The sequence below is a fragment of the Salmo salar genome, chromosome 01, assembly GCF_965601325.2.
Source record: "Salmo salar chromosome 01, fSalSal1, whole genome shotgun sequence".
Lineage (NCBI taxonomy): Eukaryota > Metazoa > Chordata > Actinopteri > Salmoniformes > Salmonidae > Salmo > Salmo salar.
In genome coordinates, this window is record NC_138291.1 from 59,541,623 (window position 1) to 59,556,129 (window position 14,507).

Genomic DNA, 14,507 nt, shown 5'->3' on the forward strand with positions numbered 1-14,507 from the left:
CATTCCAGCCATTAATATAAGCCCCTCACCAGACTTCTGTGCTTTCAACATACCTGTACTTTTTGTAAACTTTTTAAATAAATTCTGGTATTAATAAATAAAAGAACATAAAATGCTCCATTTATTTTTTGCAAGGTGGTTGCGATGCTGAGAAAAACAGTTGTCCTTCACTAAAGTTAAAAAACAAAACAATATTCACTAAGTTTAGCATGGCTTTGCATGGGGACTCTTATTTAGAAAAATATATCCGCAATCGTGCTGCCAGCATAATATCCTGCTGCCAATATAATATCCTGCTGCTAGGAGAACGGTAATCCTATCTGGAGTGACTCGAGTCAAACGCTCTGCCGCTAAACCCCAATCAAACCTCCTCTAGCGACACCCTGTGCTGCAGCCAAGGCAACCAATACTCGCGATATTTTGTCTCGGGGTGTTGAGAGGAGGTGATAGCCAAGTGCGCAACTAGGGAGGAGAGTCTGAGACTGATGATTTTATTTCACATTTTCAAGGCTGTTTGTCACAGGTAAGGATCCTTTGAAATGCATCCATGTTACTGTCTACCATCAAGTGAATTGCATTGATGGGCCCTAAAGAGGCCTCTTTATAGTAGCCTACACTGGAGATACAAAGTACAACAGACATAAACTACAACTGGAAAAAGTTTATTAGGGAGAAATCTTGGGTAATGCAGTACTGTATTAGTTAATCACAATCATTATCACGCAACAGAAATTAGCACACCTCACGCTTACTGCATGCATCCTAGGCTAGGCTGCTGGATTTGCAGGGCCTTGACAAAGCTGTCAAAAGTCAAAGTGGCACAGAAACACAGAAAACACAGAAATACAGTAAAAACCATGATGCTAGAAGGCTACAGCTAAAGGAACAACTTGTAGCTCTCCTGAATGAGCAGTGGACACAGCAACATGCTGACACAGAGAAAAAAAAAAGAAAACAAGTTCAACCCTTCAGTCCTGTTTATTTGTCTCTCCTCATGGATAAACTATGTTATGCTGCTGCTTCGTGACTGAGCTGGAGACTTGTGTGATTGAACAATATACTATGCCTACTAAATGAATCATAATGAAAAAAATAAGAGTATGCATAAATCACAGTTATGGTAGCCTCCTGTGTTCACTGGGAGGTTGAACACGATAGGCTCACGATTGATTTCTTTGTTTCATTCATACTAACTAATCCCCCCCTCTTTCTTTCTATCTTGCTTTCTAATTTAAAGAGCCAAATATTGAACTTTGTGGTTTGTTTTCATGAACTATTTCATGAAAACAAACCTCTTTCATGAATTGAACTCAAGGAAAAGTTGACTGGCTCACAAACCTTTCTAAAAAAGTGTATGTTTTTTCTTTATGTAGATTTATATATTGTGCGTGGTCTTTGTCTGCACATCTGGGTCTGTGGGGCATGCTGTTCACAGGTCGTCAGTCTCCCCATCGAAGGGCAGGGTATCCAACTCCATGTGGATGCTGCTGGGCTCACTGCTTCCCACCCAGCCTATAGGAGTGCGGTTGAAGGAGGGTCGAGCGCCAATGTCATGCTGGTATACCACAGCTGGTTCAGGCTCCTCATGGGCCACCTCATGGGTGTCTGGCAGTTGGAAGGTCATGAGCTGAGAGGCCTTATCAAAGCCCCCAAATGGTGTAGCACTCCTAAGACAGATATAGTGATGGGCAACAAAAGAAGATCAGACTAATAAGTTAAATGAATCTTGTATGGCAACTTCTGTAGATGTGCTTCACATACCTGGATGGACAATAAAAGAGTCAGAGTTTTACAGGAAATGGGTGGGCTCCAATATTTCACACTCATTTCAAAGGAATCCTTTTAAAATGCTATGGAGTCAACCAGGCAAGGCATAGAGGGGACTGTACCTGTTGAAAGACTTGTACTTGGGCAAATCAAGGTGGGCATGGGGGACTGGCATATGATATCTCATGCTGGATGTCAGCTCCTGGTTGCCCTTCATGGCCTTTTCCCACGGTGATACGTATGAGGGAACATAATCATGCCTTTTCTTGGCTTTGTCTAAGGCAACCTCTACTCCATGACTACCTGTAGGAGGAAAACAGTGAGTCTGGAAAAAAGATTTTCTATGAGATGATATCCAATTTTGATATACTGATTGCACTACAGGCATGGGCGTCATTCACCCATTATTTTAGAGGGGGCACGAAGTACATGAGGATGGAGGGGGGGTGTAGGTGGAAGTTGGAGAATTTAACATATTTCAAACACCTGAAATTGATTTTTCCTGCAAACTACAGCCATAATCATTATGCCTAATCATATGTAAAAAAAATAAAAATATATATATATTTTTTTAAATATGCTTCTCTGCATCACTGCTAAAATCTAGGTTGAAAGAGATTAGTCTTTTTCAGTACGTTTAGTAATTGCTAGCTTTTCTAAAGTCTAGCAACCTTGCCAGCAGGCATGCCAGCTAAGATAGTTAGACAAGCTACTCTAACTTGATTGATAGCCTGAAATGGCTTGGTAGCTAGTTATGAAGTTGGGAGATTGGGAACCTATAAACCTATAAGGTTCATTGAACAAGCATGGGAAACAGTGTTTAAACCCTTTACAATGAAGATCTGTGAAATTATTTGGATTTTTACGAATTATCATTGAAAGACAGGGTCCTGAAAAAGGGGCGTTACTTTTTTTGCTGAGTTTAGCTTAATTTACAAACATAACTCCTGCCCATCAACAGCAGCTAAATTAGTCCAGTCAGATCTTTTTATGAATAATTATGATAAAACTGGGCTTAAACATTTTGTTTAGTCATTCATTTAAAGGGTCATTTGTAAAATGTCATCATCATATTCATCATCTCCAGCACCAACCCAACATCAACAGATGTGAAAATGGCGTGTTTCTATATTTTGTAGTCAAAAAGATAGGGATTATTGGAAACACTTACCTTCCTCTATCTTTTTGACTACAAAACATAGAAACTAGCTATTTTCCCATATGTTGCTGGTGATGATTAAGTTCAAAAATGTCTAAAACAGGATATATCTGAGGGGGTACGTGCCTTTTTACCCCCTATGGGCATGACACCCCTGACTGCAGGTCCATAGAACTCATTCCAAAATCACTCTGTAGTTTTTCTATGATCATGAGCAAATTTGAATGGATACTGACCATGACCATGTTCTCCTGGAGCAACATCATCATGATGTGCATGTCCCTGGTATCCATGGCGCCCATGCTCATTACCATGCTCATGTCCATGCTCATGATCATGACTATGTTCATTACCATGACCATGCCCATCTTTGCCTGGTTTGGGAGGGGGTACAGGAGGGCCTGATTGCTTGTCCACCATGTGGCCACTAGCATCCAACATCATTGTACCACCCAGGCTGGGGACCAACTTCTGGAAGTTCTCCTGAAATACACACAAGTATATAAAGAAGAAAACTCCCCAGACCGATTGTCATTCATACAGTAGGGGGCCGTTAATTCGCCATTTGTTCGCTTGCTGTTGGCGCAGTGTGTTATAGGGACCACCCACCGGTGGGCGACTGCCGATTTCTACATGTAGAATCAGTTTGCAGTCGATTTGCAAATTATGTCCGACACTGTTCAGAGGTGCTAAGTACTCTCGGCCGGCAATCCTACTGGTTGTTGAAATATACATTGGTAGCCTATCCATGGGATAACTTTTTTACCTCATCCGTTACTAATTTTCCCTGCAATTGTTTTATGTTAAAGCTCTTTGGACAGCATTTATATTACTTGAATTATACTACAACACTAACATTACTATTGTTAAAACAAGTTTATAATTTTGACTTGGATGATTTACCATTTTCTTACCATCGACTCACTGCCGAAGAGGTCGGGATTGTTCTCATATATGAACTTCTCCACACGTTTCTGCCTCATCTTGAACATCTTGGAGCCCTTGTTAGTGAAGAGGTTCAGCTCCTCCAGCATGTTGTCCTTGGGAGTCTTGATCTTCATCCCCAGGTCAAACTCTGACGCCTCAGGCTCAAACTCTGCAGATGAGAAATTCATACATTGTCTATTGATTTCTCATATTGATTTCCTATATTATACTGGATGCACATTCTGTATAAGGCTCTATTCAATTAAACTTGGTGACTAGGTAAATGAAAAACATCATTCTTCTGGTGCAGCAATTGTTCAACTTTGAATTCTCAACAATGTCTGCATTGTGATACAAAAAAAGACACTCAACAATGTATCTCACTATGCAGAAAGAATCGTATTTGACTTATTCTGGAAACCCTGGCGACCTGTTTGGTTTGAATTGGTCCCACGGTTTGCTTATCATTGTTTGAATAAATGTTACTGTCACGCCCTGACCATAGAGAGCCCTTGGGGTTCTCTATGGTGTTTTAGGTCAGGGCGTGATTCGTTTTTTCCCCTAATTTTTGTATTTCTATGTTTGTTTTTGTGTATGGTTCCCAATTAGAGGCAGCTGATTATCGTTGTCTCTAATTGGGGATCATACTTAAGTTGTCCTTTGTTCCCACCTGTTTTGTGGGATATTGTTTTGTGTGTGTGTGCATGTTGCACCACAGCTTTCACGTTCGTTGTTTGTTTATTGTTTTTGAAGTTTCACTTTAATAAAAGATGTGGAACTATATGCACGCTGCGCCTTGGTCCGCTCATTTCGACGATCGTGACAGTTACAGTACTTTATGTGCATCATTTATCCTTCACCTAGAAAATACATCTGTGTCGATGTGATCTTTACATCAGAGCAGAAATTACACTCAGCGCAGATGATTGCGTAGGAGGGGGACGCTCTCAGATTCTTGCTGTCATTACGGTGGAAAATTCATAAATCACTCTGCTCAAAGATGAACTGGCCATTCTTCAACAATGTGGAGAGAGAGCAGAGAACAGCTCCTCCCTAAGTCTGGGCCTGGCTGAGAATGACTAGCTTTTGACTGAAGCTTTATGAGGTAAGGCCTGAGCCATTTTCATATCTGTGTTATCTCCATTTGTTCTGTTCTCAGTGCTTATGTTCCATCTGTCAGAAGTCACAGGGCGTTGAAACAGGATGGGTGAAGGGAGAGAGTCTAAAATGCATAACACTGCACAGGTTCCACATCAACTCTAAAGCTACGGTAGCACGTATACGGTGCCTTCATAAAGTATTCACACCCCTTGAATTTTTCCACGTTTTGTTGTGTTACAACATTTAAAATTCAGGTTGTATCACTGGCCTACACAAAATACCCCATAATGTCAAAGTGAAATTATTGTTTTAGAATTTTTTCGTCAATAAGTACTCAACACCTTTGTTATGGCAAGCCTAAATAAATTCAGGATTAAAAATATGCTTAACAAGTCACGTAATAAGTTGCATGGATTCACTCTGTCTAAATAGTCAAAAAGAAACAAAAATAGCTTATTCGCAAATAGCAATTTCTCAAACAAGAATTTTGCAAGGATTGTCTGGGAGTGGTTTGAGAGGAGAGGGGAAAACTGAAAATTGGCGCTTATTGGCAGAGAGGTTTGGAACTCTTTCTTACTGGTCAATTAACTCATTTACCGCTTGCCCACTGGGCACACCATGTAATTTTAACATGGAGAATTGAGTAATATTTTGTAGATACATTGATCAATGAGATTCCAACCCAATGTTTAGCCTCTCAAAAAGACAATCAAAAGTTTTTTTGATTCCCATTGTGTTATCACTATGCTTTCAAACATCAAGAAGCACAACCAAATTCCAATGGAAAATCAATGTCTGATTTTTGGTTTAGTTCTCACTGTGTCTTCAACCATTTAAAAGCACACAAGTTCAAATGGGAATACAATGTCAGATATTTGGTTTATTTATACAAGTTAATGTGTTATCACTGTGTTTAATCTAATAGCACAACTAAATGACCTGGACTGCAGTTATTTGAGATTACATGGTGCAAGTGAGCAACGCCGTTTGAGATTCTGTGTAGATTATTATAGCAATTGTGAACATTTCCACAGACCTGTGACCCTGAACATGTAGGTATTCTATAATTACATAAGAAGACATTTACTGTTACAGTAGCCTCAAAATGTGTCCATGGATGTGTTACTTGTTTTAAGGTTGAATAAATACTGTTACATCAGTTGTTTGTAAGGTAGCCTTAATATTAGGCAATTTACTGTCTTACAAAAGTAATAGCTTATTGAATTGTGTTTGGTTGACAACTACCAAATATCCTAATTTAAAGGATATGTATCTACTGTTTGGATTGTTCCATCTGAGCCACTGGCATAATCCTATTCTTTAACTTTTGTTGAGATGTGTTGAGATGTGAATCAACATGTTTTCATTAACTCACAAATCGCCCATTTAAAATCAAGCAAAGCTTGAAACTCTAGGCCTACACTGAGTTTACAAATCATTAGGAACACCTTTCTAATATTGCGTTGCACCCCCCTTTTCCCTCAGAACAGCCTCAATTCATCAGGGCAAATACTCTAGAAGGTGTCAAAAGAATTCCACGGGGATGCTGGCGCAATATTGACTACAATTCTTCCCACAGTTGTGTCAAGTTGGCTTGATGTTCTTTGGGTGGTGGACCATTCTGGATACAGACGGGAAGCGTTGAGCGTGAGGAACCCAGCAGTGTTTCAGTTCTTGACACAAACCTGTTCTCCTGGCACCTACTACCATACCCTGTTCAAAGGCACTTCAATATTTTGTCTTGCCCATTCACCCTCTGAATGGCACACATACACAATCCATGTCTCAAATGCCTCAAGGCTTAAAAATCCTTCTTTAACCTGTCTCCTCCCTTTCATCTACACTAATTGAAGTGGATTTAACAGGTGACATCAATAAGGGATTGTAGCTTTCACCTGGATTCACCTGGTCAGTCTATCATGTTTTAGTTGAATCTGCATTTTAACAATAGCTGTTGATGACTTCCCAAATGTTGTATAGGCCTAAATAGGATCTTTGATGATATATGACTGATAAAGTATGGCTACATTTAATTTGCTCTGCAGAACATACTATTTGGAATGACTTCGATAGCAACAGTGAATCTATTAAGTGTAGATTTCTCTACAATCATTCTCACAATAGCACATTGGTAACAGTCAGTCAAAAATATCAAAACTATGCAGGGCTGGGCTTTGTTAAACCATGGATGGGAGACCAAAGGGATGGCCGTAGATAGATCAACTCTCCAGTTGGAGATGCTGCCCAGCCTATTGTTTTCTTATAGTGGATATCACGTTGAAGATTTGACAAGGTTTGTCTATGTTGAAAATTGGTTACCATGATCGCATAATCCAATGTATTTCCCACGTAGATTCCACATCCCAATAAGTAGACAAAAAACATTGAAACAATGTTGATTTAACCAGTATGTGCCCAGTAGGTGGTGATGTCACCAGGCAGGCTAAAACTCCATCCCACTGAAAAAGGCTGAAATTTCAGGGGGTCTTTTCAAACAGCTCTAACACTAAAAATGCATTATCATAATTTTCACAAGTTCACAGTATTATAACAACCTCATAGTGTGGAAATATATACAGGACCAGTCAAAAGTTTGGACACATCTAGTCATTCAAGTTTTTCTTTTCTTTTGTAGAACAATAGTGAAGACATCAAAACTATGAAATAACACATGAAATCATGTAGTAACCAAAAAAGTGTTTAACAAATCAAATTATATTTTAGATTTGTATTCTTCAAAGTAGCCACCCTTTTCCTTGATGACAGCTTAGCACATTCCCACATATGCTGAGCACTTGTTGGCTGCTTTTCCTTCACACTGCGGTCCAACTCATCCCAAACCATCTCAATTGGATTGAGGTCGGGTGATTGTGGAGGCCAGGTCATCTGATGTAGCACTCCATCACTCTCCTTCTTGGTCAAATAGCCCTTACACAGCCTGAAGGTGTGTTGGGTCATTGTCCAGTTGAAAAACAATGATAGTCCCACTAAGAGAAAACCAGATGGGATGGCGTATTGCTGCAGAATGCTGTGGTAGCTATGCTGGTTAAATGTCCCTTGAATTCTAAATAAATCACAGACAGTGTCACCAGCAAAGCACCCCCACACCATCACACCTCCTCCTCCATGCTTTACGGTGGGAACCACACATGCAGAGATCATCTGTTCACCTACTCTGCATCTCACAAAGACACAGTGGTTGGAACCAAAAATCTCAAATTTGGACTCATCAGACCAAAGGACAGATTTCCACCAGTCTATTGTCCATTGCTCGTGTTTCTTGGCCCAAGCAAGTCTCTTCTTCTTATTGGTGTCCTTTGGTAGTGGTTTCTTTGCAGCAATTCGTCAATGAAGGCCAGATTCACGCAGTCTCCTCTGAACAGTTGATGTTGAGATGTGGCTGTTACTTAAACTCTGTGAAGCATTTATTTGGGCTTCAATTTCTGAGGCTGGAAACTCTAATGAACTTATCCTCTTTCCTGTCGTGGTCGTCATGAGAGCTAGTTTCACCGTAGCGCTTGATATTTTTGGCGACTGCACTTGAAGAAACTTTCAAAGTTCTTGACATTTTCCTGATTGACTGACCTTCATGTCTTAAAGTAATGATGGACTGTCATTTCTCTTTGCTTATTTGAGCTGTTCTTGCCATAATATGGACTTGGTCTTTTACCAAATAGGGCTATCTTCTGTATACCACCCCTACCTTGTCACAACACAACTGATTGGCTCAAACGAATTAAAATGGAAAGAAATTCCACAAATTAACTTTTAACACACCTGTTAAATGAAATGCATTCCAAGTGACTACTTCATGAAGCTGGTTGAGAGAATGCCAAGAGTCTGCAAAGCTGTCATCAAGTCAAAGGGTGGCTACTTTAAAAAATCTCTGATATAAAATATACTTTGATTTGTTTAACACTTGTTTGGTTACTGCATGATCCCATATGTGTTATTTCATATTTCTGATATCTTCACTGTTATTCTACAATGTAGAAAATAGTAAACATAAACAAAAACCCTAGAATTAGTAGGTGTGTCCAAACCTTTGACTGGTACTGTATAAAACACAGAAAAATCACATTTATGACTGCACTTAACCTTTAATAATTTGGTGGATTTAATAATTTCCCATTCCTGTTTGTTTTCATGCCAATAACATTTGCTGTTCAAAAAGGACAATACTTGTGTTTCAATGACTGCTGTTGCATTTTGTAATCCTGAACTATCCCTTTATAAGCCAACACTAGTTACGTGATTCAAAGATGATTTCTGTCTATGTATGTTATAAGTTATAACAGACGTGGAGGGGAATGCGTTTGAACACTGGTCAGCTTGGAGCAGCATGCAGTGCCACATTGTGTTAAAACACAGCTTTCTGCTTAGGCCTTATTGCTATATCTGTCAGGACATTTGACACAAAAAGTGTAAGGGCAGCACAAATACACTTAACTGATGTCAAAGGAAATCTACTATATTTACTTTTATACCACTTAATGGGTGGAGGGGAAAACACCTGTCATCATTTTCATAAAAATGCATTATGCCATCGCCTGAAGAATGGATCCTGTGACTCAACAACTGAGAGAGAGGGGAGGGTAAACCATTACAGCAATGACTGTAAAGGACAGATTGTAATTGTGCTGTGGAATCTAGGAGATACATGTTTGTGTGTGTGACAGGGCGCTAGTCATTAGGACATGTTAAGTGCGAACATGTGGAGGAGCTTCTCTGACAAGTGCACAGAGATCTTGACAAAGTCCCCAATGAACAAAATAATTAGGCTATAAATAACTTCTCTTTCCATTCTCTTTGATGTGACCCAAAAAAACTGTCAACAGTGGATCCAGTCTCTTGGACTAGCTGCTGGCCCGTAGGGAGACCAGGCCTCCCTGAGAGTTCTCACCTTCGGAGAACTGCGGAGAACTGCCCTCTATGTTTACCAGTTAGTACGGTTGTAACGTTCGTCAAAAGGAGTCGACCAAGGTGCAGCGTGGAATATGTTCATCTTGTGATTTATTTACTCAGAACACGATAAAAAGTAACGGACAAAGAAAATACGACCGTCACGTTCTGTAGGCACACAAAGCAATACAAAAATAAGATCCCACAAACACAGGTGGAAAAAAGGCTGCCTAAGTATGGTTCCTAATCAGAGACAACGATAGACAGCTGCCTCTGGTTAGGAACCATACTCGGCCCAACACAAAGAAATACAAAACATAGGATGCCCACCCCACACCCTGACCTAACCACATAGAGAAACAAACCCTCTCTCTCAGGTCAGGGCGTGACAACGGTATGTTACTCTTGATAATGTCATAGGCTCATATTGATCAATGTTACTGAGCAGAATTTAATGTATGGTACTGTATGGTCTCTCGCATAGTTTTGAAGATACCCCTATAATCTTTTGTTAATGATATGTGAGAAATATAGCAATAAGGCATGGGGGGGTGTGGTATATGGCCAAAATACCACGGCTAAGGACTGTTCTTAAGCACGACACAACACTGAGTGCCTGGATACAGCCCTTAGCCGTGGTATATTGGCCATATACCACAAATCCCAGAGGTGCCTTATTGCTATTATAAACTGGTTACCAATGTAATTAGAGCAGTGAAAATAAAGGTTTTGTCATACCCGTGGTATGTGGTCTGATATGCCACGGCTGTCAGCCAATCAGCATTCAGGGCTGGAACCACCCAGTTTATAATTTTGTACATATAATGTATTGTGTTTTTGAGCTCACATGTTTGTGCCTTACCATCTTGAGTGACATGTGACAGGTCAGTGATGATCTTTGAGGGCTTTTTCCTCTTGTTAGGAGGGGCAGGTCTTCCATGAGGCATAACTGCAGACTGTGAACACAAGTAAACAGGAAGTTAGAAAAGGTCACACAACATACCAAGCAACATATGTCCGATTTAGAATATAGATGTAGCCACTCAATAGTTTTTAAAAACTACTTGTGGAAAGGAGACAGAGAGAGGAGATAGGAGTCCCTCTAGTGATAGTCTCTAACCATTGCACCATTTAAAGACCAACCAACCACCAACCCTGCTTGGGACCGACACTTATGAGGCCATGCGGACTAGATGCAGACTGCACCCTGCTCATTGTTCAAAGTGCATGCCAATGGCTTCAGAGTCCTAACATTCTCATAACCAACAGATGTCTGTCCAAGAGGAAACATATAGACCACTGTAGGTTTCAGTTCTGTTTGGTCTGAAAACTCAAGACATTAGATAGGTTTAACACATACATAGGCCTACGGTGGGTGCAGTAAACACATTCCTCTGCATGAGGCAATTAGAACAAACTACCAAGACTTTCAGATCAATCCAATTTGCAGTAAACAGATCGATCCAATTTGATGGATAAGATGAACATGGCTGTAATCATAGAAATCTGCCACAGGAACTCTGTAGTCTAGGTTGCTAGTTTACTATAGAATACTATAGTACTTACTATAGAATTCTATAGTAAATTGTCGTATACTGGAGAATACTATATACACACTGTAGTATCCCTCGACCATGTGTAGTACTTACTATAGAATTGTGTATTATACTGTAGAATACTATAGTAAATAATACAGTATACTACAGAGCGCAAAAACACTACAGTAAATACTACAGTAATGTCCTCAAAAACACTACAGTCCACAAAAACAGTCATTACTATAGTATTTCATTAGCATATTCCCTTCCCCCATGTTCCAATTTGTGCCACTCATGAGTCAGAAACCTACATGCCAAGCATAGACCATATATTGTGATCCCTATAGGTTATAGAAAAGAGCGGAAGCTCTGAACTATCTGTTCAGACCTCAGACCTACCTACCTACAGTGCCTTCCGGAAAGTATTCATACCACTTGACTTTTTACACATTTTGTTACAGCCTTATTCTAAAATGGATTAAATAAATAATAATGCTCAGCAATCTACACACATTACCCCATAATGACAAAGCAAAAACAGGTTTTAATATTTTTTTGCTAATTTATAACAAATTAAAAACAGAAATACCTTATTCACATATGTATTCAGACCCTTTGCTATGAGACTCGAAATTGAGCTCAGGTGCATCCTGTTTCCATTGATCATCCTTGAGATGTTTCTACAACTTGATGGGAGTCCACCTGTGGTAAATTCAATTGATTGGACATGATTTGGAAAGGCATACACCTGTCTATATATGGTCCCACAGTTGAAAGAGCATGTTAGAGCAAAAACCAAGCCATGAGGTCAAAGGAATTGTCCGTAGAGCGCCGAGACAGGTTTGAGTTAAGGCACAGATCTGGGGAACGGTTCCAAAAAATGTCTGCAACATTGAAAGTCCCCAAGAACACAGTGGCCTCCATTATTCTTAACTGGAAGAAGTTTGGAACCAAGACTCTTCCAAGAGCTGGCCGCCCAGCCAAACTGAGCAATCGGGAGAGAAGGGCCTTGGTCAGGGAGGTGACCAAGAACCCGATGGTCACTCTGACAGAGCCCTAGAGTTCCTTTGTGGATATGGGAGAACCTTACAGAAGGACAACCATCTCTGCAGCACTCCACCAATTAGGCCTTTAATGTAGAGTGGCCAGTATACTGTAGGCTTAAGACTCTCAGACCATGAGAAACAAGATTCTCTGGTCTGATGAAACCAAGGTTGAACTCTTTGGCCTTGAGAGGATCTGCAGAGAAGAATAGTAGAAACTCCCCAAATACAGGTGTGCCAACCTTGTAGCATCATACCCAAGAAGACTCGAGGCTGTAATCGCTGCCAAAGGTGCTTCAACAAAGTACTGAGTAAAGTGTCTGAATATTTATGTAAATAAGATATTTCTGTTTTTTTCTTTAAATACAAATGAGCAAAAAATTATAAAAACATGTCTTTGCTTTGTCATTATGGGGTATTGTGTGTAGATTGATGGGGGGGGGACGATTTAATCAATTTTAGAATAAGCCTGTAAGGTTACAGCATTATGAAAAAGTCAACGGGTCTGAATACTTTCCGAAGGCACTGTACCTACAGGTTATGGAAAATGAGCTCTTTGTGTATTTTGTCCAGTAGAAAGGAGAAAGCCCCCACTGCTATGTCAAAAACAATAAAACAAAAACACTACAGTAAATACTACAGTATACTACAGTCTGCAAAAACACCACAGTAATGACTATAGTATGTACTACCATCTTTTTTACTACGGTATTTATACTATAGTAAACTGTAAATACTACAGTAAACTGCAGTAATTTTTGGCAACACAACAGTAAATACGACAGTATTTAATCCGCAAAAACCCTACAACAGTGAATACTACTGTAAAGTCAGCAAAAACACTACAGTGAATACTATAGTATTTATACCATAGTATACTATAGCATTTTTTCATGTGGGTAAGCTCCATGCCACCTAGCATGTTAATATCTTACAGATCGCTTTCTATATACTGTAGTTCTCCTTTGAGCCATACTGTCCTGCACGTCCTGAGAGTCTGCAGCTTCTTTAAGACCCTGTCAATGGCAAACCTCGCATCACATCGACTGACTGTAACTTAATCCACCAGAGCTATTTTTAAGCTCCATTTTCAGCCAAGACCTTTTAGCGACGAATAGTGGCGTCAGTGGACTATCAGATGTGTGAGACGCAATGGACATTCATATACAAACACATACACACTGGCACAATTGTGAAGAGAATGATCGAATTTTCCTAAAAGTCGAATTAAGATGTTGAGAGGTGAGAGGTTGGGGGATTAGAGAAAGGATTGTGGGTGGAGGACTTTACAGATGTAAATCATTGTAAATCAGTTGGACAGAAGGGAGCGGTCAGCACATTCCCTCAGAGCCTGCCTGCGTCTTTAAGACATGGGTCAATTCTAAAAACAATCAAGGATCTTCAAGACCACTTCACCATGCCTTCTTCAAAAGCCCTTTATATCCCTTAAATTGAAATAATGCTTTTCTCATTGAGTCAACATCTTCAACCATTAATTCCATTCTCAAGTGCAGTTATTTGTATCCTAAGTGAATGCTATAGGTGAAGCTATTGCCGAATTTTATTTACTTTCCAGGTTGTGTTGACGGTCAAGTCCTGCATGCAATTGGTTAATAAAATCCAGCTGATGGCATGATCCACTCACCCAGTTTTTGTAATCCTTCTGTTCAGAGGTCTATTAATACCATTAGGAGATGAAGGCTTCAGGTTAATCTCAGTCAGAAGTTTACAAATCACAGCCTCTGACCTGTGGTTGGACTCAGATCCCAGGGAGTGCGAAATCCACCCAGAGCTTGGATGGCAGATCTTTGAGGGGGGGCTGCGGGGGCAGGGGCGGTGGTGGCAAGGGGAGGTTGGGGGAAAAAGTTAAAGTAGAGCGTGGGGGGTGGGGGGTGGCGGCCGAAACTTCTTTGCACGTCATAAAGTGCTGATGGGGATATCAAGAGAGCAATATCATTATTGCAGATGGTCTGGGGGGCCTATATATAGAACCGGAGAAGAGCGAGGGGTGGGGGGGTCTTAACTTATAAGATAGATTCAAAGGAGGTAGGGGTGTCTGGGGGTGGGTTT

At 40.2% G+C, this 14,507-nt stretch overlaps 1 protein-coding gene across 2 annotated transcripts; it reads right to left on the bottom strand.

Moving 5' to 3' along the window:
• Positions 1-988: 988 nt before the first annotated feature.
• Positions 989-14,222, bottom strand: myoz1a (myozenin 1a). 2 transcript variants are annotated; one of them, XM_014202373.3, is made up of 6 exons: positions 14,083-14,222; positions 10,719-10,812; positions 3,841-4,022; positions 3,280-3,409; positions 1,890-2,070; positions 989-1,667 (listed from the first exon to the last, which is right to left on the bottom strand). In XM_014202373.3, exons 2-6 carry the CDS (start codon positions 10,801-10,803, stop codon positions 1,430-1,432), a joined length of 816 nt encoding a protein of 271 aa, XP_014057848.1. In that variant the 5' UTR covers positions 10,804-10,812; positions 14,083-14,222; the 3' UTR covers positions 989-1,429. The 2 variants fall into 2 exon arrangements, with proteins under 2 accessions (XP_014057848.1, XP_014057840.1); XM_014202365.3 differs by having other exon boundaries at positions 3,163-3,409.
• Between the last annotated feature and the right edge of the window lie 285 nt (positions 14,223-14,507).

Excerpts from the sequence above, each read along its gene's own strand:
- myoz1a (XM_014202365.3), bottom strand. The coding sequence starts at position 10,803 with ATGCCTCATGGAAGACCTGCCCCTCCTAACAAGAGGAAAAAGCCCTCA. Across the intron at positions 2,071-3,162 it reads TCCAGGAGAACATGGTCATG|GTAGTCATGGAGTAGAGGTT; the intron begins GTCAGTATCCAT and ends TTCCTCCTACAG. Across the intron at positions 1,668-1,889 it reads AAGTACAAGTCTTTCAACAG|GAGTGCTACACCATTTGGGG; the intron begins GTACAGTCCCCT and ends TATCTGTCTTAG.